The 22,653-nt window shown below is 38.6% G+C and overlaps 1 protein-coding gene across 2 annotated transcripts; it reads right to left on the reverse strand.

The window, feature by feature from the left end:
* Positions 1 to 622: 622 nt before the first annotated feature.
* Positions 623 to 21,490, reverse strand: LOC103507125 (voltage-dependent calcium channel subunit alpha-2/delta-4). 2 transcript variants are annotated; one of them, XM_017443190.2, is made up of 18 exons: positions 20,550 to 21,490; positions 14,618 to 14,699; positions 13,627 to 13,737; positions 11,996 to 12,218; positions 11,419 to 11,550; positions 10,785 to 11,037; positions 10,230 to 10,356; positions 9,649 to 9,838; positions 8,969 to 9,192; positions 8,491 to 8,646; positions 8,121 to 8,135; positions 7,730 to 7,834; positions 7,096 to 7,309; positions 3,589 to 3,634; positions 3,084 to 3,223; positions 2,647 to 2,688; positions 2,101 to 2,194; positions 624 to 1,362 (listed from the first exon to the last, which is right to left on the reverse strand). In XM_017443190.2, exons 1-18 carry the CDS (start codon positions 20,669 to 20,671, stop codon positions 1,326 to 1,328), a joined length of 2,313 nt encoding a protein of 770 aa, XP_017298679.1. In that variant the 5' UTR covers positions 20,672 to 21,490; the 3' UTR covers positions 624 to 1,325. The 2 variants fall into 2 exon arrangements, with proteins under 2 accessions (XP_017298680.1, XP_017298679.1); XM_017443191.2 differs by lacking the exon at positions 8,121 to 8,135 and having other exon boundaries at positions 623 to 1,362.
* Positions 21,491 to 22,653: the final 1,163 nt, after the last annotated feature.

Here is a 22,653-nt window from a genome sequence, read left to right on the forward strand (position 1 = left end):
GGGGTGCACTCAGCCTCGTGAGGACTTTAATCGAGTCTCGACCAGTGGCATTACCAAAGAAGGAAACATATAAAATAATTAAAGGGGGCCCATCAAAATTGTGAAGAAGCTCTCAGCTTCACCGTTTTTTTCCCACATTACCTCAGACATGGTTTCATCCATGGCAGCCTCTAGGTCCATAGACTCATCTCCGTCACCATCCATATCACTCTCTGGAAAGGACTGATCTGTATCGTAATTCTGATCATAATCTGAGTATACTGGAGCTGTGAAATAGAACATGGGATATTAAGTCGAACAGAAGAACATAATCTTTAATAGTAGAATTAAAAAACTAACACCGGCAATAGCACGTTAAAATCGTTGAATGTACAATTTCCCAACGGATCACTGAAGCATCTAGCCGTGTCGGCTGTAAGAAGACCAAGTGACCATCTAGCCGTGCTGTTAGCTTTTTCATATCACTGTCTGGAAGGGACTGATCTGTATCGTAATTCTGATCATAATCCGAGTATACTGGGGCACGGTTGGTCCAGTGGTAACGCGCTTGCTTGCCATGCAGAAGGTCCCGGGTTCGAATCCCACCATCGACAAAAAATTGAGCTGCGTCCAGGGAGGGGGTTCTTCACCATACTCGTACACCAAAACCTTAGGCAGCAAAAGAGAAGTTCTCTTTTGTTCCTTCTTTAGAACCCTTCCTTCTAAAAGAGATAATTCTAAAATGGAATGATTGTTCTAGGTACCCACAGAAAAAAATAGAAATTATTGTTTCCTCTGTTTATAAAATTAGGTCAAGATGTAAATACTTACTAGTAGATATACTAAGGATCCACAGAATACTTGTTACCAACATAGGAGACAACCTAAGGGAAGGTGTAAGTACTTACGGCTGTATGTGCAAGTAGGTATAATAGTAAAGATACTCAATGATACTTACGATAAATAATCTGTAGTTACTCGTAGATTTTATACTGTACTTACATCATTAATTAATGAGTACTCTATTGGTCAGATTTAGACTAGAACAATACCATGAACCAAAATACATTTTACTGGGGTGTCTACTTACATAGGTACGTATGACAATGTGTAAATCCGAAATCCGACAGTCAATTTAATATAAACGGTAGATATTACATTACCGTAAAAGCTTGGGTACTGATAAAGGTATAATGAGGAATAGTAAGAGGTAAGGAAATAGGTACCTACCATACTTTCTCAATATACTCAAAAGTAAAGGGGCTTTTCAGCCCTATGCCGAAAGTTACCTGGGAATATACAGCTCGATCTAATATACACAAGTTCCCCAGGACAGAGAGTATACATTACCTGTGCAGAAGTGCCATAAGCGTCGCAATTGGGCTTTATAATAACAATATGATGAAAATATTAGTGGATATTCATTTAAATAGAACATCAAATAGTGCATGAAATTGAAAGGTGGATGTAGAAATCACAGTGAATTAATGCAAGAGAAATCATAAGTGTGCACTTGTGCTTATGTGCAGCTAGCAAAAACAAGAGAAAAATTGTCATCAGCTATTTTGAAATCTTGGTCATCTAACAATATACCCAAAATATTGCTAAAACGCCCAAATAGGTACATGACGAAGATAAAATTCCATATCTGGGCTAGGATTGAACCCACACCCTCCTGATTACCAGGTGAGCATCTTGACCACCGCCACTCTCTTTGTTAAAACACCCCAAACATTTGAGAAACTATTTTACCCCGAGATAATTATCTAACTCTCTATTGATGTTATAGGCCCCTCAATATTAGTAAAAGACAATGATCACAGTTCCTTGCTAGGTAGCATTAGATTAAATAATTAAGAATCTTAAACAGTCTTTCAGAAAAAGCCAATTGTTGGCATTAGTTATTAAGAGAGATACAATTTGAATATATTTAACGTACTGCTCTGAGACACAGTATGAAATCAATCAGTTGATTTTTTTCTTTCTTTCTTTCTTTCTTCAAGTTATTCTGTATCCATCTCCCATTCTCCATAGGTACAGCTGACTAAAATCTCCCTAAAAGTGCAATTATTTATGTGACATGCGAGCCTGGTTTGATTCAGACCTGGTTTCATTACTTACTGCTTGTCTCCTTTCAAATACGCTGCACTAGGATGTTCCAAACCTTCAGTGACCATTGCATCAAACACTAACGACTGCACCAAAGATTTGTCACCTGAAATTAGAATGAACGCTCGTTATTATAATTTATTTTAGTCTGGCTGGGGAACGTTAAACATGGAGTAGACCAGCTTAGTCTGGATTTTCCTTGCTAAAGAAATACCAAAGGTTGAGTGCGAAGGGCATCCACTCGTAAAATTTGTAGCCTAAAGCAATCACCCTAGTTAGGGCTGATTGAGAGGCTGACGAAAAACACCGACCCCGTTTGTTCACGGGAAAGGGCGAAAAAAAAGTAGAGAAGAAGAAGAAGATTAGGTATTATGATTTAATTATTTTATTTATTTTGCCTCCGTAGATCAGCAGCCTCAGCAAACTAGGCTTGTATGTCAGACCGGAGGTCCTGGTAAAACAATACTTTCATTACTAGTATAGCTCGCTATACTGTAGTAATAGAAAGTAAAAATGCATTTTTTAGTAGGTGTAAAACTGTAGGTACAAATTACTTACAGAAGTGAGAATGTCGTTCCAGCTTCTTTGGATAGGAATGCACTGAAACAAAGAGGAAAATCTTTAACTAAGAGTATCTAAATATCTCTACGGATGTGCTTTAGACACTTTGGTGATTATTCAACTGTAAGCAATGTAATTTAAATGAGAGTGTTCCCACTACACACGACACGATTTTTTTTCCGAACGAAGCCAAATGTCCTAGTAGGGAATGTAATTTATATTAGAGTGTTCCCACTTAGGCACGAGATGATTTTTTTCTGAACGACAAGTGACCTTCACACTACTGAATGTCCTTGTAGGCAATATAATTTAAATGGGTGTTGCCACTTGGACAGGACACGATTTTTTTTCGAACGACAAGTAGGAAAGGGCCTTCACGCCACGCCACTACTGAATATAATTTTTGAAAATCTCTCGCCACACCATTGACTTACTAGAATTTTCCTGAGGAGATCTGGGTCGGAGGGACATCCATTTCCATCCTGGTTGTATGGATCTCGCCAGAAAATGCAAGACCTGTTCTTCAGGAGACTGGAAGTTATGATCATCTGCATAGTTGTACTCACAGTACACCCTGAAACAATAGAACGTTCTACATGTGAATTTGTTCTGTGTTATGTTATTTTTACTTTTAGGTTGTAGAAAATACACAGCTACCCATTTTCCTCACGAGGCTGAGAGGGCCCCGCAACGCCCCCAAGTCCCCCCAAAAAGAGGTGCCCAAAAAGAGAACACTGGAGACAATAGAGGAAACATGAATTTGGGTAAAAATTTTGAATGAAACCTGAATTCAATTTCTAGATAAGAAGTTGTGATATCCGGGTATCAACTGTCTGACGCCCGTTAAGTTACGAAAGTAGCTACGAGTTTTCTTTGCCCTTGACTAAGAAACAACGAACATAACTACTATTCGAAACTTTGAACACTTCGTTTACTTACCAGTCAGGATTAACTTTCCAGTTGCTCCCCCTGAAGTAGTCAGTTACTATGGTAGTGAGAGCGTGGAATGAACAAGAACAGAAGCAGTTATTATTTGCTAATATTAACACTCATATGGTGATGTCAGAAAAAAAAAACTTTGTGTATCTGCCATACACCAGGGTGATGGTCTCTAGCCGTGTTTCATTGGTTCGTGCTGAACCGCAGTCAACCATAATTGAATGTCCAAGGCCAAGGTCCCAATGGATCAGTGAAGCAACGTTGCGCGTGGTTGGTATCTGAATGGGTGACCACCTAGGCAATCGCGTGCTGCTGGCTTTTCCCGGTCCCACTCAGGCTGGGTGAGGTTAATATAAAAACACCTACACAATATCCGGCATTAGAAGGACGATTATCACCGAAACCGAATGGAAAGTAAAACTCCGTCACTAAAAAAATCTTGGCAGTTTTAATAAGTACAGTGACGAAGCAAAAAATAAATAACTCGTCGGGGATTGAACTCGAGTACTCATGTTTAGAAAGCGATTAGCATTGAAACTTACTATCGATATCCTGCTGCGCGAATCCCTCAGTAGCTATAATCTGTAGGTTTGTAATCAGCCAGAATGTATGAGACAAGAGGCATTGGATTATCCAATAGATCGGCTCCCAGGGCTGCAATTTGTCAGACAGCATTCAAATAATTACAAAACCTCTAGGCTTTCAACACAGCGATGAGTGTCCATGGAAAATTGAATTCAAATAACATATGACATTCTATACTTAGACATATGACATTATGATTTTATAATATAAGATTAAGGTTTTGATATGTTATACTTTTTATTTCAAGTATATTATGTCCCACAATTTTGTCCTTGGAATCAGATGTAAAGAGTGAGTGAGTTAAAAAAAAAAAAAAAAAAAAAAAAAAAAAAAAACCCTTACGAAGTAAAAAAGGGGGGGATTAAAAAAAAAAAAAAAAAAAAAAAAAAAACTACCCTTACTACCCTTTTCAGTGGACTGCTGACTGAACTAAGTGACATACTCTTCACCTCCCTATAGGTATAGGGAGTTAGGACCTGATCCATTGACTGAGTAGTCCACTGAAAAGTAGTTCTTTATAATAAATCACTCACTCTTTACACATCTCTATCATCTCTTTGGTCTTTCTCTTTGGAATTGAACCTGCGTCCTCCTGCTACCAAAACAGGATTTTTTTCAACTTTTGACTAACTCTTACCTTAAGATAGCTTCGTTGGTAGCGCGTCTGCTTTGTAAGAGCTAGGTCGCGGGTTCCATTCCCGCCCAGGGCGGATTTTATCCTGAACGGATAATGTTCGTTCTCGGAACGGCTGGCTTTCTCCTATCCTGTCTTTCGTCTCTCTTCGGGACGATAAGACCTCAGGAGTTGCAGTTTCTTCTATCAAACCTCTTGAAAAATAATAATACTAATAAAATAAACCTTACCTTCAGAAGTCGAGCGGAATCACTATCATTGGCTTTGCTATCTTCACACACGCCCTGGTTATCATACATGGGAACTCGCTTGTAAATTCCATCCTGGACCAGGGAGTCCATAATAGTGCCATCTGCCTGCCCGAAGAACAGGCCCGTCTGTTCATACTTTTCCGACAGGATGATAAATCCGTTGTTATCCAACACATAACAATCCAAATCGTCTGAAGCACAGGTCTTCTTACATCCGGGCCCAGCTGTACACTGCAGGAAGGAAAAGATGTCGATTCTTTAATTTAGTGGATAGCTGAGTCAATGAACGCTAAGACACTCATTGGTACCTATGATACCTATTCAAATACAGTGAGAAAAACTGGAGTATTGATTTTGTCCTAAGAAGACTTAGTGCCTACTGATTTTATTAGGCTGTGTCCACACGGCTAGTCGAACCCGTCCACTGATACCGTACATTACCTCGACAAAATAGATTCACCTCTTCGACTAAATGTAGACACAGATTTAGTCTGAAGCAAAAGGGTAGGAAAACTCCGTTTTACGTGAGTGTAAAGTAAATTAAATGTCAATGTTAACGATAAGACCTTAGCAGTTACAGTTCTCTCTATCAAACCCTCTATAAAAAAAGAAATCAAAGTTTCAACTTACAGCCGACGTGATGTTGATGAAATGAGACGCCAGGGCCGAATGTTGGAACTGAAGGCCCACCACCATAGCAGGGGCTCGATGACCCTTATCCTCAATAAACACAGCGTGGGATGCAGTAACCAGGGGCTTTTCACCACGGGGCCCCGAATTATGGGGCACTGAGAAGACGAAACTATCAGGCTCGATATTATGTTGATCTACAGCTCGCTTGAACCAGATCGCATCCATAGCGCGACGATTCTGCTCGGCGAATTCTCTGCAAAAGATGATAATAATAGACTGTTGAGTGAAAGGTACCTCGCGGACAGTCGCAGCTCGCGGACAGTCGCACAAGTTGAGAGCAACTCTTACGACGTAAATTTTTGATTCCCATACTAAAAGGTAACTCGCCAAAGGACTCTTAGTCATCTGAGTAGCTCGCGACCCATAAACGACCCCTGACATAACCCTAAGAGCTCCATTATTATGTGGTCAAATTCTCTAATAAATGAGGATAAAATTCTATGCTTCGGCTGGGGCGCCCTCCTGTTTACCAAGCGAATGCCTTGACCACCACATCACCGAGGGTCCTTTTATACTGTTGGTGTGATGGGACTCTCCGATCTAAATAAAGTCGCATTTTCATTTCGGAAATTCAATGGTTCTAATGGTGGAAATAGGGGAAATGGAATATTGCCTGACATTGTTCCATTTCCCTATTTCCACTATTAAATTCCCGAAAAGAATATACACGTTAACCCGTTAACTATACAACTTAAATTACTTGAACTTATTCCCAACTTACGCTCCTGAACCAGGGACGGACCCCACATGCTCTTTCCATCGGATCAGTCCACTCCGAGTAGCTATGAACGATAGGGTGACTCCAAACATTGAATATCCTTGCCTGAACAATAGAGAGCGTGAGAGGGGAAGGAAGAAACACAGGAAAAGTGTCAGTTTGTACTCGGGTAAAAGGGTAAGTGCATACCTAGTCCTTACTGGGTACCTACTTTCAACTTTGTGTATCTGCCATACACCAGGGTGATGGTCTCTAGCCGTGTTTCATTGGTTCGTGCTGAACCGCAGTCAACCATCGTGAAGACTTGTACTTGTTCTTTAAAAGCAGAGAGAATCCTTTGAAAAACTGCCAGCTAGCTAGGCTGGTTAGGCTTAGCCGTTCTCCTCCCTGTTTATAGTCCCACAGCCAGACTCTCTGTTTAACGTCCCCTAGCCATACTTTTTTTTCTTTTTAACATTATTGCTTACCGTTATATGTTTATGGATACAATCAAGTACATATCATCCATAAACATATAACGGTAAGCAATAAAATGTCAATATGTACATAGGATGTCTAATATAAACATAACCAATAATCAGACCTTTTTTGTCAATGGTGGGCATCGAACCCCAACTAGTACTCACCATTTACGGCGCTCAGTTTGATTTCCTCTTCCTTCAGGACCTCGTACAATCCATACCCATCGGGCAGCGCCAAACCTAACGAGTAGGGGGTGCCCTCTATCGGATGATAAAAGTACCGATGTCTGCGTGAAGTCACTCGTCGCATCTCATCGTAGTGAAGTTTCACCTTGAATTCCGTCTCTCCCTCCTTCTGATCAATCATATCGTGTCGAAGCTGCAACATATGAAATTGTATTGAACATCTGGGAATATGTTTCTTCTTCCCTACTTTTTATTATTATTATTTTGATGAAAATACCTAGAATTATCAGATTTCTAAATAAAAACAGACCGTGTTTTGGCACTAAAAACAACTGACCATGGAAAATTTTAGTCGATTGAAAAATTGGGACTGATTGCAATACTTTCTTGTTGCCTTGTACAAGTTTCCTATACATAACAGTAATAGAAAGTAAAAAGAGATTTCTGTAGCGAGAGTAAATCAGGCATCTCCACTAATTCCTTCTATGTTGCATATTGCATACTTAAATATTTACACGGCATTCATACAAATTCTTTTACAAATTTCTAGATGTGACGAAGAATTTCTGATCTTATCTTACAAGTTACAAGTCATTGTTTGATAACAGCTTACATCTAGAAGGAGAGAGTTGTTGTCCCTAGGATAAACTTCAGAATCCACAATTTCCACCTCACTCAAGTCCACATTGTTGTAGTTTGGCTTTAACCTTTCTACATACTGTAACAAAAAGAAATAAGAAAGTGCCATTAAAAATAAAATTGTTGCCCAGCGGCGACAGCACGTTAAACGCATCAGTTCCAATGGATTACTAAAGTTAAACAACGTTGCACACGGTTGGTATCGGATGTGTGGCGATCAGGGAAACCGCGTGCTTTCCCTGACCCAATCGAATTAGGTGAGGTGTGACGAGACGGATGACTTGTCGTCGAATGGAAAGTAAAACCGTGGCGTTGTCACTCTTTAAAAAAGTAAGGTGAAGATAAAAAAAAAAGTGAGAACTTACCGTATTCTTGTCCAACTGCGTGTGAAATTCCAAGAACAGAGAAACAAAGAAAATGTTTTATTACACAGGTTAGTCTCATTTGATTAGTATCAAGCGAGTTGTTTTGCGAACTAGAGCGTACGACCGTAAAGACTGATCTAAATTCTAGAGGTCTAGACTAAAGAGTCCCTCTACTGCGGCAGTGGACTACCATGGTACTGTTATTATTTGTGATCAAACCCTCAAACAATACTAAGGATACAAGATAAAGTCCCATACCTAGGCTATGATTGAACTGACACCCTCCTGATTATCAAGCGAGGGTCTTGGCCACTACGCCACCAAGATAGTGGTTTTATCAAATAGGGAATTCATGTAGGTATCAACTCACCAAAGGTCGGAAGTCCGGGTGATAAATGATTCGACCATTATTATTGACCACAAAGGAATATCCATTAGGGCCCAGTTTATATTGGGGCACCAACTTCTGTATTTGCTGAATAGGAACATCGACAGCTGCTACACCGAGAAGATTAGCTGCCCGGGTCTGCAAACACAAAATGTAAACCATGAACACAAATTTTGCACACCGGGTTCGATTCCCGGCAAAGTCAAAGTTTTTTTCAGCTCCGTGCTTAGAATACAGGGTTCACTTAACCTCGTGAGGACAATATGTACCTACTGCATTAACCAGTGTAAAAAGAAAAATTATAGAAATAGTAAAGGATTACATTACATTGAACTTGGGGTCATTTCGGACGAAATTCCTGTGTACGGAGTCTAGTATGTAGGATGTTGTGATATCCACTAAAATTGTGAAGAGGCTCTAAGCTTTACCACAAATAGGTTATATCATGATTTTTGCTTACCGTATAATTTCTCTTGTCGAAGACAGGCGTGCTGACAGACACCATCAGTTTTCCTTCCTTTACATCTGACGCGAGTAATGTGTTGGTCTTCCCGCCCGGATATACAGAGGACCAATACAGCGGATGTTCTGTCTGGTACATAATCAGGGGTCTTGCCATCACGAGCACATAGTTGAACACTTTCATTCGCAGTCGGTCCGTATTCTTGATGAACTCGAAATAGCCTACAATGAAAAAAAAAAATAATAATAAAAAAAATAAATAAAAAATAATAATAATAATAATAATAATAATAATAATAATAATAATAATAATAATAATAATAATAATAAAAAAATATTACATCTAGATAAATTTTATGACTTGAACCGCCAACCTCCAGATCCAAAGTCCTACGCATTTGTCCAGATCTAAAGTCCAATGACAATGTCTTATTAAACTTAATATTTTCTCGAGTTACAGCTTCGCCTAGTTAGCTTGGAGGGTAGCGCGCCTTCCTTGAAAGCACTAAGGTTGGATTTTCACCCAGGGGAACTTTATCCAATACAAGTAAGATTAGCTCTTCGAACGGCTGGCTTTCTCCTATCCTGTCCTCCTTCTCTTTTAGATTTCGGGGCGATAAGACTTCCTTTTTCTGGACGTAGGCGTAAATAAACAAGATAGGACTGAAATAAAATTACCTTTGTTCGAGCAAGCCATCTGCTTCATCTCGGCATAATTGGAACTCTTGCCTATCAGATACGAAAACAACCGCACAGGCATATGTGGCCAGTTGTAATGTTTGAACACTTCTTTGAAAGCACTAGGTGGTCCACTGGACACCAACATGATGGCTTGGTTGCATTGGCATCCTTGATTTGTTCTATTATACTGAAATATGAGAAAATGCGTACGAAAATGAAAATTAAATGGGCGGCAATCTGTCTTAAATGAGATTAACTCAGTTGAATTACTTGAAAATTTGTAAATGTTACTGGAAATTGGCCTGGCGCACTGGGCGATTCAAACAGTATACTGAGAGTAAAAAAACCATGAATCGTAAAAAAACCATTATTAAAGTTTACACTTAATCAAGTATTCAAGTTCTTTTCATACTTGGTTTGGAAACAGTGACGTTATCTGAATTTATGAAAATTAAAAGACAGGGGCCAACTTATTATTTTACTTTTTTGATAGATGAAGGCCATTTTTTATTGGCCATTTGAACTTTTTTTGGGACACAATAGCTTTAAATATTGGACACAAAGGACTTTCAACAAACCTTATGGAGTATTTCAAAGGCAGTGGCTAGAGCCCCGGTGAAGTTGGCAACATTGTCCCCTTTCACATTAGCCAGGGCAGCTTTCAGCGTCCTCTTGTTCTCATCCGTTGCTTGCACCAACATTTCCCTGCACAAATAGAGAACAGGGCCATTAGGAAATATTTGATTTGGTACCCATTTTATCAGGTATACAAGTTGAGTAAAAAAAAGATCTTTTTTTAAAATCGAATCTGTTACACCGGAATGCAGCATTTTCTTACATTCATCCGAGAAGAAGTAATGAGTGGGTACCAAGCACCTCAGGATAGGATACATACTTTACTTTCAGTGTCCGAGGTAATTCAATGCCATTAGATTGTATTTTCCCAATACATTTTTGGCCACCTGCACGGCAGGTTCACTTGTGTCTACTATCTTGTGAGGGGATAAGGAGTTTAGTAGTAGGTGGTAGGTACAAATTATTAAAGAGTAACTAGGTAATTGAAGAGAGTCGGTATTATTTTTTATTCTTAAGAAAGAAAAGTTTTAGATCATCTTCAAAACGTATTACATTACCTGTAACAGGGTACCAGTTCCACAGTGACATCCGAGAACGTAAAGATATTGACAAAATCATTGGAACCTAGAGTATCCAGAATAACATTGATGGTAGCGCGAGCTAGATTTCTGTGCTTCGTAGACAAAGTGCTTGAAGCGTCGAGTAAAATGACAATATCTTTGGGACTTGTAGCGGCCTCTACAAACCAAGCACTCGATCGGAAGTCGTGAAGATCTTGGGGAGGAACGCCGTCTACAGGCCACTTCATAGCTGAAAATAGAGGATACTTGGTCAGCCTTGGTTTGAACAGCAAATAAAACACGCATAAAAATATGACCCAACTTCCAACTTTGGATCAAACCTCTGACCTAAGAAAAGGCTCGTTCAGCTTTGGTCCTATTCAAAAATGTTCAAAACAAAACACGATGGTTCAGATTTGGGCACTAGCGTATGTATATCGCCCCGCCCGCATTCAGGGGCCCTAAATCCCTATATTTGGAGCATTCACACCCCACAATCTATTGACCAAAACCTTCCGGGGCCCCCAAAAGCTTATACATAGGTGTACGCCACTGTCTATAGTTATATTATGACGTCACGTCCTATAGGTCTCGAAAATCTCACTATTAGTTTCTGGTAATCTGGTCTTACCTGGGTATCTGCGTAGGAAGCCTAGAGTGCTGCCGAAATACTGCCAGGATAGTGACGGGTCGGTTTCGTAATTGTTCAGGAAGACAGGATCCAAGTGTTCCGACCATTTTATAGCGTTCAGAATTTGTTCGTCTGAAAATATCAATATTGTTAAATCAGTTACATAGATACTCTATTTATTGTTAATTTTGCTATTGTAGTGGCTTTGTCTATAGCCGAAAGGTGATGACAAAATAGAAAAAATATCTCTTTTATAAGCCATACTCGATTTGTATGCAATCGAAAGAAAGCAAAATCAGAAGTAATAAAATTAAACCATAGAGGTACCTAACAGGTCAGTGGCTTAGAAAAAAACCAATGTAATGGGTATGTGTATGTAAATTTAAGTAATGGGTATGTAATTTATTAAGAACTCTTGATCACCATTCAGCAGGACTTATAAATAAACAATTGATGATTAAGACATAAAACATGGAAAAAAAATCTGTGTTACATTATCTTAGAGATTTATTTTTTGGAGTGATCAGGAAATGCAGAACCCCGAGAATCCTGTGTTTCCCCTCAAAATCTTGTTTACCTGGATCTTTGGCCAAAGCTTCCGGCAGTAACACAGAGCTGTAGCTCGTATTGACAGCACACTGGTCGAAGTGTCTATTCACTTGGAAGTACATTTCATTGGCTGAGGTCGGCTTCTCATGGATAGGAATGTGCAATAGCTTGCGACTGTCCAAATACTTCACATTAGAGCTAGAGTCTGACTTCTGGGACAATGCAGCCTGCTCTGCTGACTCCAGAATTCGCTGTGAAAATGAGAAAGGTTTTATTAATTATGCTAAATGAGGAACAGACCAATCTTTGGATGTACAAAACTGGTTAAGAAAATATACAGTCCTATACGCAAGTTACTAATTAGTATCACATATCGCTAGAGCCATAAATACTTAAGTTAAGGTAAAAAGGTAGAAACAGAAACTAATATGGAAGACGATCAGTGATATGAGATATTTCCTTCATTTTAAAAGGTGTCTCAACAGTTAGTATTAACCAACCAATCTCGAGCTAATGCGATTTATAGCTTATTAGTTTGGACGGACATCTTTTGTAGGTATCAAAAGTAGTAATGATGAATCCATGTTGTACGAAGACACCCTTTATTTGAAAATAAATTGAAACTGAAAAGAGCAATATGTTGATTTTGTTGGAAAACATACTCGTACCGAACGTCAATATATCACTCTTTATTCTAGATAGCAGATATGCTAAGTAGTTCTCCTCAGTCTCTCACAACTTATAAGAAAACTTTTCAGACAGGAAATTCTCCCCGATGCTTCTTCCTCCATTAATCTATTTTTAAATCCTTTGGAAAAACAAAGTTCAATATGAACTTTTTTTAATATAAGAATTTCCCGTAGCCGTCTGCTGGTGTATAAACGTGCTACAATTATTACCTACTTGTTTGTTTCTCTTTCCAATGTTTTGAGTTCTGACACACTGATGATATGCTCATATCATCTATGTGTGGAAAGTGGTGTTTACTTCTTTGCTCAACCTTGTCTATCAGAAAACTCGTACAAATAAGATGTAGGTACCAATTTAGTATGCCGATCGGCTTCAGTATGCCAATCCCCATTTCAATCGGCAACTACTAAAAGTCAAGTTCCATCACTAATTCAGGGACGACTAATACATTTACATACATAACTGTTGAGTTCTAGATCACTCGACATAGTTTTAATCTTTGTATCCCATCTTTGACATACTCGAACACATGGAACTTTACCCCCTGGAGACATGCCAATATCTGAGGCCAGCCACTCACTATCAGGTACGCCTGAACAGGTTCGACTGTCACTGTCAGGTCTTCCTGATACCTGATGAGCACACACACACACACACACAATCAGGTAGACCTGACATGTGTACCTGTCAGGTTTACCTGATAGTGAGTGGCCAGCTTGAGGCATTTTCTACCACCCAACTTTATGACTGGATGACACAAGACTATGAAAAATATATAAGACCTTGGTTAGACTGCGTTAAAGGGACTTTCCAGTCCTATCCCAGCAGGATAAACAAGGTATACTATTAACCATTCTATTCTATTCTATTCTATTCTATTCTATTCTATTCTATTCTATTAACCATTATGACTGGATGACACGAGGCCCATAGGTAGTCCAGCTGACTGGAGCCAGCGTCAATACTTACCATAACCGTGTTAATCTTGATGTCAATCATGTTCTTCACTTCCGCTGCCAACTCTCGTATTAGGACCAGACCATCTTTCCGAACCACAGTAGCATCTCGGTCTTGATATTTCTGAAATGAAAACAGAAACGAATTTGAATTATAAACTAATTCATTGAGTTCTCAGAGCTTTAAAATATAAAATATTCTAACTTGATCAAGCATTCTCCCTATCAATACCTCTCTTGCTATATTTTTGTCAAAATCATTTGGTATCCTTTGTCTGTGAGGCAACCTGCTGTTGAGCAGGAAGGTGGCTGTTAAGCATTTCTCCAACACAAATAAATATTAGATAATATTTAAAATAATAATGTTAATGATAATAATAAAAATAAAATAACAGAAACGTGAGCATGTATTGAATAGAAAAACAATCCTGACCCTTGTTATCGGAAATCGGATTGACCTTAAAAATTAACTAGAATCAACTTACATGGTTTTATAAAACTACATACACAGAATGACGATGGCGTTTTATAATAAAGTAGGGTAATACTAGTAGCTACATACCAGCGGACTATACCGTATCATAAAATCGGACCAAATTTGTCGGGACCACCTAATAATACTTTTAATAATACCTAGCTCAGTACTGTCACACACAAAACGCCCAATCTGAGGCTTAGGTGTAGAGGCTAGACAGCCGTAAAGGATGGGTTAAGCTTCTACGAATCTAGCTCAGTACTGTTACCATTCGTTAACAGCCCAAGAGCAAATTAATCTATTCTAAAGAATTTCCATGCACGGACTTTCAGGGTCTGATCCAGCCTTCATAACTTTAGTTACCACCGCACCGCGCTCATATACATGGAGGACTAGTTTCGTTTCAGCATCCCTAAGGACTCTGACTACAGGGATGACCCAAGGATCATAATGATTTTATCTACCATACAAACGTTGATAATTTATTATATTACTTTAAGTTACCATTAATTATATCACTTTAACTTACCCTTTGTATTTCATTGACATTTGTAAAATGTCGCCCGAATTCCCACAGATCAATTCCAAATTTGAGAGCCCAGTTTTTGACCCTGAAAAATAGAGAGATGTTCTGTTAAATAAAGGAGTAAATACTCATTATTAGAACTTTAGATTTTCATTAAGACATTATTAAGACTTTTATCACTCACTGAAGACGTTTTCTAGATGTCTTCAAGAGATAATGCCTGGATTTCGATTGTCGACTTCTTGAAGACGACTTGTATACTAAGATATCAAATTCGATCTTAGTATACAAGCCGTATACAAGACTTCTAATAATTAATCCAAGAGCTCTCATAAGTGACTTGTTTTGCTGAAATAAAATAATACTGATAATAACAATGGTAAACTCCAAGTGAATTGTCATTTACGGCTGTGTTCAAAATTCCAAACCCACCTAGCCTTAGGAACATAATTTATTCCCAGATAGAAGGGCAGTATTATTGTCGTTCTCAGGATTATTATATGGTACTGAAACTAAATGCTATAATAATAATACTGAAAATCTAATCGCCCCTTTTCGCGTGTCCCATATTTCTCACCCTGTACAATATGATAAATAACATGGGTAAATGCTTGCACATGCACAAACATGCTATTTGGGTAGGAAGTTATAGGCGGGAAGGATAGAGAATGGCAAAGAACAAGGGGAGAGAAAGGGAGAGAGCGAAATTTATAATACGACAAAAAGGTATAAAATTCATCGGAATGTGGCGGGACAAGGCGAAAGAGAGAGAGAGAGAGAGAGGAGGGAGGAAGAGGGAGTCTCTATATCGACCCAAAGGAAGAGATATTTAGGTTGACAGTGGGTAAAGAGTAGAAGAAGATAGGCAGTAGCGGATGTTGAAACTTTATTATACACATTTCAGTTTGGAGGATTGTTTTATATTTTGTTCAACATTTGGGCACAACTTTATAAGGAGCTGTATTTTTCTCGGATAATTCCAAGTCTACCGAAAGTGATAATTATGGCTATCTAGGAGAAGGAACGGAATGGCTTGTTTCGTAAACAGATACGTAAATGCTTGTTGGCGAAAATATAAATACTACCGAAAAATGATTCACTAAATGTTCTCGTGGTAATGGCCCCATTACAATTTTTGACATTAGCAGGGTGTTTCAAGTCCAGGGGAAGGAGGAGGGGGTAGGATTTAGGGGTCGGGCAGAGGTTGGGTGGGCATGGGAGCAGAGGTGTCGAAGCACCCACAACACCCCCCGTTTATACGTCACTGCACCCAGAGGGAAGGGAAAGGGAGATGCAACGAGGAACAAAAACTTCAAACTCTCTTTCTCTCACTTTTCTTTTATTTCTTTCGTTTTTGTCTTGATAAAAAGAAAATGATATAAAAATGGACCCGGTGTAAATTGAAATGGTAGAAAATAAAATTCCTCATCATAATGATGCTTGGAATTAAATTCTTTTCAATCTCAGGTTTTCAAAAGGCCTTTTTATTTGAAGGCATGATGAAATTTTTGAATTAGTTTGAAAATAATCCTTCCAGACAGGTTCCAGTTAAGTGAGGGGAGAATTATTATTAGGTGGGATTTTTGATGCTCTTCATTCCTTCAGGGTGTCTACCAAAATGGAAAAATAAAATTCCCTGACTTTTCCCGGTTTTCCAGTCTAATTTTTCAAAATTTCCAGTCTACTTCTCCAAGATTTTCCACCTTATTCCCACTGCGCCGCAGCCGATTTTTTTTTTCCAAGCAATGTTCTCAGGCCTGTTAAATTTCTTCAATCTTTTTTATCCGACTAGGGTAAGGTCTTGAGTCCTCCATTTTTTTCAAAATGTACGAAACTACGAATCCACATTTATCTACCAATGTTTGGTCCAAACTTCAGGGGAAATGAGATCATTTAAGGACCTCAAATAAAAACCAAATTTGAGCTCCGTAATAATAGTAATAAATACATAAAAATCGATAGTAATAAAAATAAATTATACCTCGGTACAGGATATAAGGTATTCATTATGGGGTAACACCCCGTAAGTATCAACATGTTATACCTACGTTCAAGGGGATTGCATACAATTTAACCAATATTAGATTTATGGGCAGATAGAGCAGAAGAAACATTATTTTTTATCCACTTTTTTGAGGAGGTTTGGGGGCATTGAGGTTAAGATTTTTTTTATTTTCCAAGAGGTTTGATAGAGGGAACTATAACACGGAGGCCTCATTGTCCCGAAATCAAAGAGAGGACAGGATACAGAGCAGAAGAAACATTATTTTTTATCCACTTTTTTGAGGAGGTTTGGGGGCATTGAGGTTAAGAAGATTTTTTTTATTTTCCAAGAGGTTTGATAGAGGGAACTATAACACGGAGGCCTCATTGTCCCGAAATCAAAGAGAGGACAGGATAGGACAAAGCCAGTCGTTCCGAGAACAAACATTAGCCAGTCGTTCCGAGAACAAACATTAGCCAGTCGTTCCGAGAACGAGAACGAATGTTCAAGATAAAGTTCGCCCCAGGTCAGAATTTCATCCGCGACTTAGAGCTTACAACTTATAAGGCAGGAGCGCTTTGAGAGCTTCAAATTTTATTAGCCAGTCGTTCCGAGAACGAGAACGAATGTTTAAGATAAAGTTCGCCCCAGGTCAGAATTTCATCCGCGACTTAGAGCTTACAACTTATAAGGCAGGCGCGCTTTGAGAGCTTCAAATTTGATCAAATAATCTTGATCAAGGTTGAAGTTTTTTGCAACGTTGAGATAAGACCTCAGCCAACGTTACAGAGAAGTTGCAACTTCTACTCTAAGGCGTGAATAACAGATAACATTCCTTATACCCGCTTCTTAATCTCACACTGCCTGACAGACCGCGGTCTCGCAGACCTAGGTCTGTCATACCGTCTTAACGTGTGTGGTGGAAAAAGCTCGAGACCCAGGTCTGTCAGACTGTCTGAGCGTGAGTGGTAGACATTACAGTCCAGTCTCCCGATGGACGGACCAATCAGCAACGACACATCTTGTCACAGTTTGCAAAAATGGTTTCATTCACTGTTCTATCAAGCGTATCGGGAGGCGCGCGCACGTCAAGAGTTCGAAGTCATTTTTCAACACGAACTGTTTTTTGGGGGGATTGATGCGCTATAGTTTTAAGAGATACTTTCCAAGTTTCAAAGTGTATACTCGAATGTACATCAATGCGGTTTTGGAGTTGAAAATGAAGTTCCGAGTTTGTCAAAGACATATTACTAACGATTCAGTGAGAAAAAGGGGTCTTAGATCCCACAGGATGCAATAACATTCTGAACAAAGTTACGCCCGGATTTGAGGATGTTTCAAAGCTTCGTAATAAAACTGAATTGTCTTAACCAAATATAAAGTCCTAACCAAAGGTGTTTTTGTTTGGTTAGGACTTCCAATGTTAGTTTTGTGTTTCCTTGAGCTCTGGTATGGCTGGATTTAAAATGTACCAAACTGTACTTACGTAGGTACTATTGGTCTTTTTACTTACTACAGTATAGCGAGCTATACTAGTAATGAAAGTATTGCAATCGGTCCAAATTTTTACTTACTCGTTATGGGGAATATCTTCATCTTGCTGAAGAGAAGTGTCTGATTCCTCCATTGTCTTTATCAACTATTTATAGCTAAAGCGAAAAAAAAGCGGCGTTTAATTAAAGCTCAAATTATAAACCACCTCATATTTTCCCTCAGAAGTCTAGAATTTTTCCCTCCGTCACTAAAATGGAAAAATCCCTCCCAGCATGTTTTTGGAAAACGTTTCTAGATAGAATTCCTCCATTGTCTTTATCAGCTATTTATAGCTAAAGCGAAAAAAAAGCGGCGTTTAATTAAAGCTCAAATTATAAACCACCTCATATTTTTCCCTCAGAAGTCTAGAATTTTTCCCTCCGTCACTAAAATGGAAAAATCCCTCCCAGCATGTTTTTGGAAAACGTTTCTAGATAGCTCACCGACTTTTGACCACTTAGATACGAAAAAATTTGCAAAATGCAAGGGGATTTCGTAAAATAGGGTCTACATAGTCTACAAACATATATAATAAGTGAATAGGTGAAAGGAAAAACAGATCGCTTTTTTTGTTTTACAATATTATTTTATTTGCTACCATACCGGGTTTCGCCAGTTACGGCATCACATTCTCCTCACCGACTTTTGACCACTTATGTAGATACGAGAAAATTTGCAAAATGCAAGGTGATTTCGTAAAATAGGGTCTACAAACATATATAATAAGTACCTATGAGTAGTAGGTAGGTAGGTATAGACCGAGGAAACAAACTACAAGATAATTTTTAGTCTTCATATTCAACATAAGTAATATAAGCCTACCTTTTCTTCAAGATATTTTTCAGTATTCGTATTCAAAATAGTTCCTACCTTTTCCTGTATGGTTTCCGATTCTTTTTCTACATTGCTCAGCTCTGCTTCTATGTCTGTGACCAGGTTTGTCAATTTCTTGATATCTATCTGACATTTGTCTTTGGTTTTCTTGTAGCGTTGTATTTCACCGTTCTTCTCATTCAGGGCGTCCTTCTGAACTTTAATATCTGCCTCCAGAATACGCACTCTTTCCTGGAATCACGAATTGAAAGCAATACCTTGACATTGTTAGTTAAAATATAATGTTTAAAATCAGTAGTTTTTTTTCAATAAGGGGATCCCATGGGCAAAGGTAAACATGTACCCTTCACAAATGGAGTGCGCCCAAAGGTATGTGATGTGTTTCAATACACTCGACCCCGAAAGTAGAAGTTTATCCCGCTGTTCTTTAAGCTTCTGATATTTGCGGGTGACTTCATGCGGATTCATCTTGTCGAAATCATACACACCATCCGGATTACCGAAGTGAGATTTCTCCGAGCTTATCCAAGTGTGATCCTCTTCTAACTGCGTAATCTGCGGAGAAAATTCAACAGGTTTCCATTATCTGACTAGTTGATACCTATACCTACAGATACACAAACATTTATATCCCATTCAAAAGAAGAAGAAGAAGAAGAAGAAGAAGAAGAAGAAAGAAAGAAAGAAAGAAAGAAAAAAAAACATTACAGTTAACAAAGACTTTAAATGGTATTAAGCATGAATGTCATAAAAATGCTTTTCCTGGTTTAATAAATTGTGGTAAATTTCATGATTCTAGATAGTAAAGAGAGAGACATAGACGGGAAGGGAGGGAGGGAGGTGTTGGGAGGGAGAAACATGCGCCCTGTACCATTCTCAAACTTATGGACTCCCCCTCCCTTTATTTTTGTACAAACCGACCATTGTGTATTGATTTTCCGAGTTCCCCCTCCCCTTAAACCCCCGAACTTCCGGCCTAGTACCCCATTTTGTTGAATTTTCTACCCTCCCACCCTCTCTATCTCTTTCCTTCTAGTCTGGCGTGTACGTAGTAGAGGCATTTTCTCCCCCTCTCGTTCTACCATATTGTATTCCATGTTTGTCGTACATTGAGATTTAGCAGACTGTGTCATGTTATATAGGTATTACCCCACCCTATCCTTCCTCTCCCATAGTTTACTAGGCCATTCACCTCGTATGTGTTGGGTGAGATCTACATGAAGAAAAGTGGCTATCTCATTAGTCTCATTACAATGAAATGAAAAATACGACGTGGCTTATCTGATGTGTGATAATGATACGGTTTGATAGGGGGAGCTGAAACTGCTAAGGTCTTATCGTCCTGAAAACGACGAGAGATGGAAGACAAGATAAGAGAAAGCGAGCCGTTTCGAGAACGAACCTTATCTGTTAAGGATAAAATCCGCCCCGGGCGGGGACCAAATGTATAAAGTCCTAACCAAAGGTGTTTATGTTTGGTTAGGACTTCCAATGTTAGTTTTGTGTTTCCTTGAGCTCTGGTATGGCTGGATTTAAAATGTACCAACCTGTACCTACGTAGGTACTATTGGTCTTTTTACTTACTCGTTATGGGGAATATCTTCATCTTGCTGAAGAGAAGTGTCTAGAAGTCCCAGGAACAATGCTACCAGCACCAAGATCAAACTCCCATTTGTCATTCCCATTGATGAAGACCAAACTGTCATTTCTCGAGTAATGACACTCCAATATGCACATAATACATCACCATTACCACTGATACAACTCCTTTAATCAAAACATTACATTGATTTTACAGAGATATTATCAATTAAGGTAAAACAAATACCATTAGATCACTCACTTCATTTAAGGTTGATAAACACGTGATTTGAAGTTAACATAACATTCTACAAGAAATTCTGTTTACTAATTTAACAAATCCATTTGAATATTTGAATAATTTTTATGGTTAATTTTTAAAATAATTAAAATTAATAAAAAGAATTTTACTGACAAAGTAATTCACTTTTTTTATTTATTTGTTAAATAGTTAGGTATTAATATCACGATATTAAAGAACGAACGCAACTACTTTGAAATAAAATCGACTTCTTGTTTTGTATTTATTTTTTATTTAGAACAAAATAACAAATTTAGTTAATCTACTATAACTATTAATAATATTACTGATTACTAGTAATCAAACACCACGACCCACTCGCACGCGACATTCACTTTTTAAGAAAAGATGGGTGGGAATTTTTCCTCTCTCAGAAAAGAGTCTCGTTTTTATTTTCTCCTATGCTTTCGCTCCCATATTTCAAAGAAGGATTAGTTTTTCTCTCCGTACGCATTAGAAAGAAAATCAATTTTTCCCTTTTGTATTCGTCAAAATTTCTGCGAGTTTTCCCCCCTTTTTGTTGTTGAAAATATGATTAGATTTCTTCTAGTCTGAAGAGGCGAACGTACTCGGACAAAATGATAACATTGATGACCCCATCATTGAACTATAGGAAACAGATTTCAAGGATTTCAACAAAGCTGTAGCAATGTTTTTTGGATTTGATCAAAGCGGTTGAAACCGTCTAATCAGAAATAGATTTCACATGATTTTTTTTTTTTTTTCTAAAAATTGGAAAATACTTATAACTTATAACATACGAAGGCTAAGCTTATACCACAGCTTAAACGGAATCAGATAATAGCTATAATTTGATAGCAATGGACTCTTCTAAAAATGTGCAATCCCCGCCAAGAGCTTTCCAGAACAATGGGGATAACTAGAACCAGTAATCAGCATATTTTTTAACGAAGAGAATTCAACCAATTCAACAGGGTAACGGCTGATTCCTCCATTGTCTTTATCAACTATTTATAGCTAAAGCGAAAAAAAAGCGGCGTTTAATTAAAGCTCAAATTATAAACCACCTCATATTTTCCCTCAGAAGTCTAGAATTTTTCCCTCCGTCACTAAAATGGAAAAATCCCTCCCAGCATGTTTTTGGAAAACGTTTCTAGATAGTAAAGAGAGAGACATAGACGGGAAGGGAGGGAGGGAGGTGTTGGGAGGGAGAAACATGCGCCCTGTACCATTCTCAAACTTATGGACTCCCCCTCCCTTTATTTTTGTACAAACCGACCATTGTGTATTGATTTTCCGAGTTCCCCCTCCCCTTAAACCCCCGAACTTCCGGCCTAGTACCCCATTTTGTTGAATTTTCTACCCTCCCACCCTCTCTATCTCTTTCCTTCTAGTCTGGCGTGTACGTAGTAGAGGCATTTTCTCCCCCTCTCGTTCTACCATATTGTATTCCATGTTTGTCGTACATTGAGATTTAACAGACTGTGTCATGTTATATAGGTATTACCCCACCCTATCCTTCCTCTCCCATAGTTTACTAGGCCATTCACCTCGTATGTGTTGGGTGAGATCTACATGAAGAAAAGTGGCTATCTCATTAGTCTCATTACTATGAAATGAAAAATACGACGTGGCTTATCTGATGTGTGATAATGATACGGTTTGATAGGGGGAGCTGAAACTGCTAAGGTCTTATCGTCCTGAAAACGACGAGAGATGGAAGACAAGATAAGAGAAAGCGAGCCGTTTCGAGAACGAACCTTATCTGTTAAGGATAAAATCCGCCCCGGGCGGGAATCGAACCCACGACCTAGTGCTTACAAAGCAGAAGCGCTACCCTCCAAG

Source organism: Diaphorina citri, unplaced genomic scaffold, assembly GCF_000475195.1.
Source record: "Diaphorina citri unplaced genomic scaffold, Diaci psyllid genome assembly version 1.1 scaffold290, whole genome shotgun sequence".
Classification (NCBI taxonomy): domain Eukaryota; kingdom Metazoa; phylum Arthropoda; class Insecta; order Hemiptera; family Psyllidae; genus Diaphorina; species Diaphorina citri.

Bases quoted from the DNA above. Each gene is read 5' to 3' on its own strand.
- LOC103507125 (XM_017443190.2), bottom strand. From the start codon at position 20,671: ATGACAGTTTGGTCTTCATCAATGGGAATGACAAATGGGAGTTTGATC. The intron at 13,738-14,617 runs GTAAGTTAAAGT...TTTTCATTTCAG, and splicing joins ATGTCAATGAAATACAAAGG to AAATATCAAGACCGAGATGC. The intron at 9,839-10,229 runs GTTTGTTGAAAG...CTCATATTTCAG, and splicing joins CCTTTGAAATACTCCATAAG to TATAATAGAACAAATCAAGG.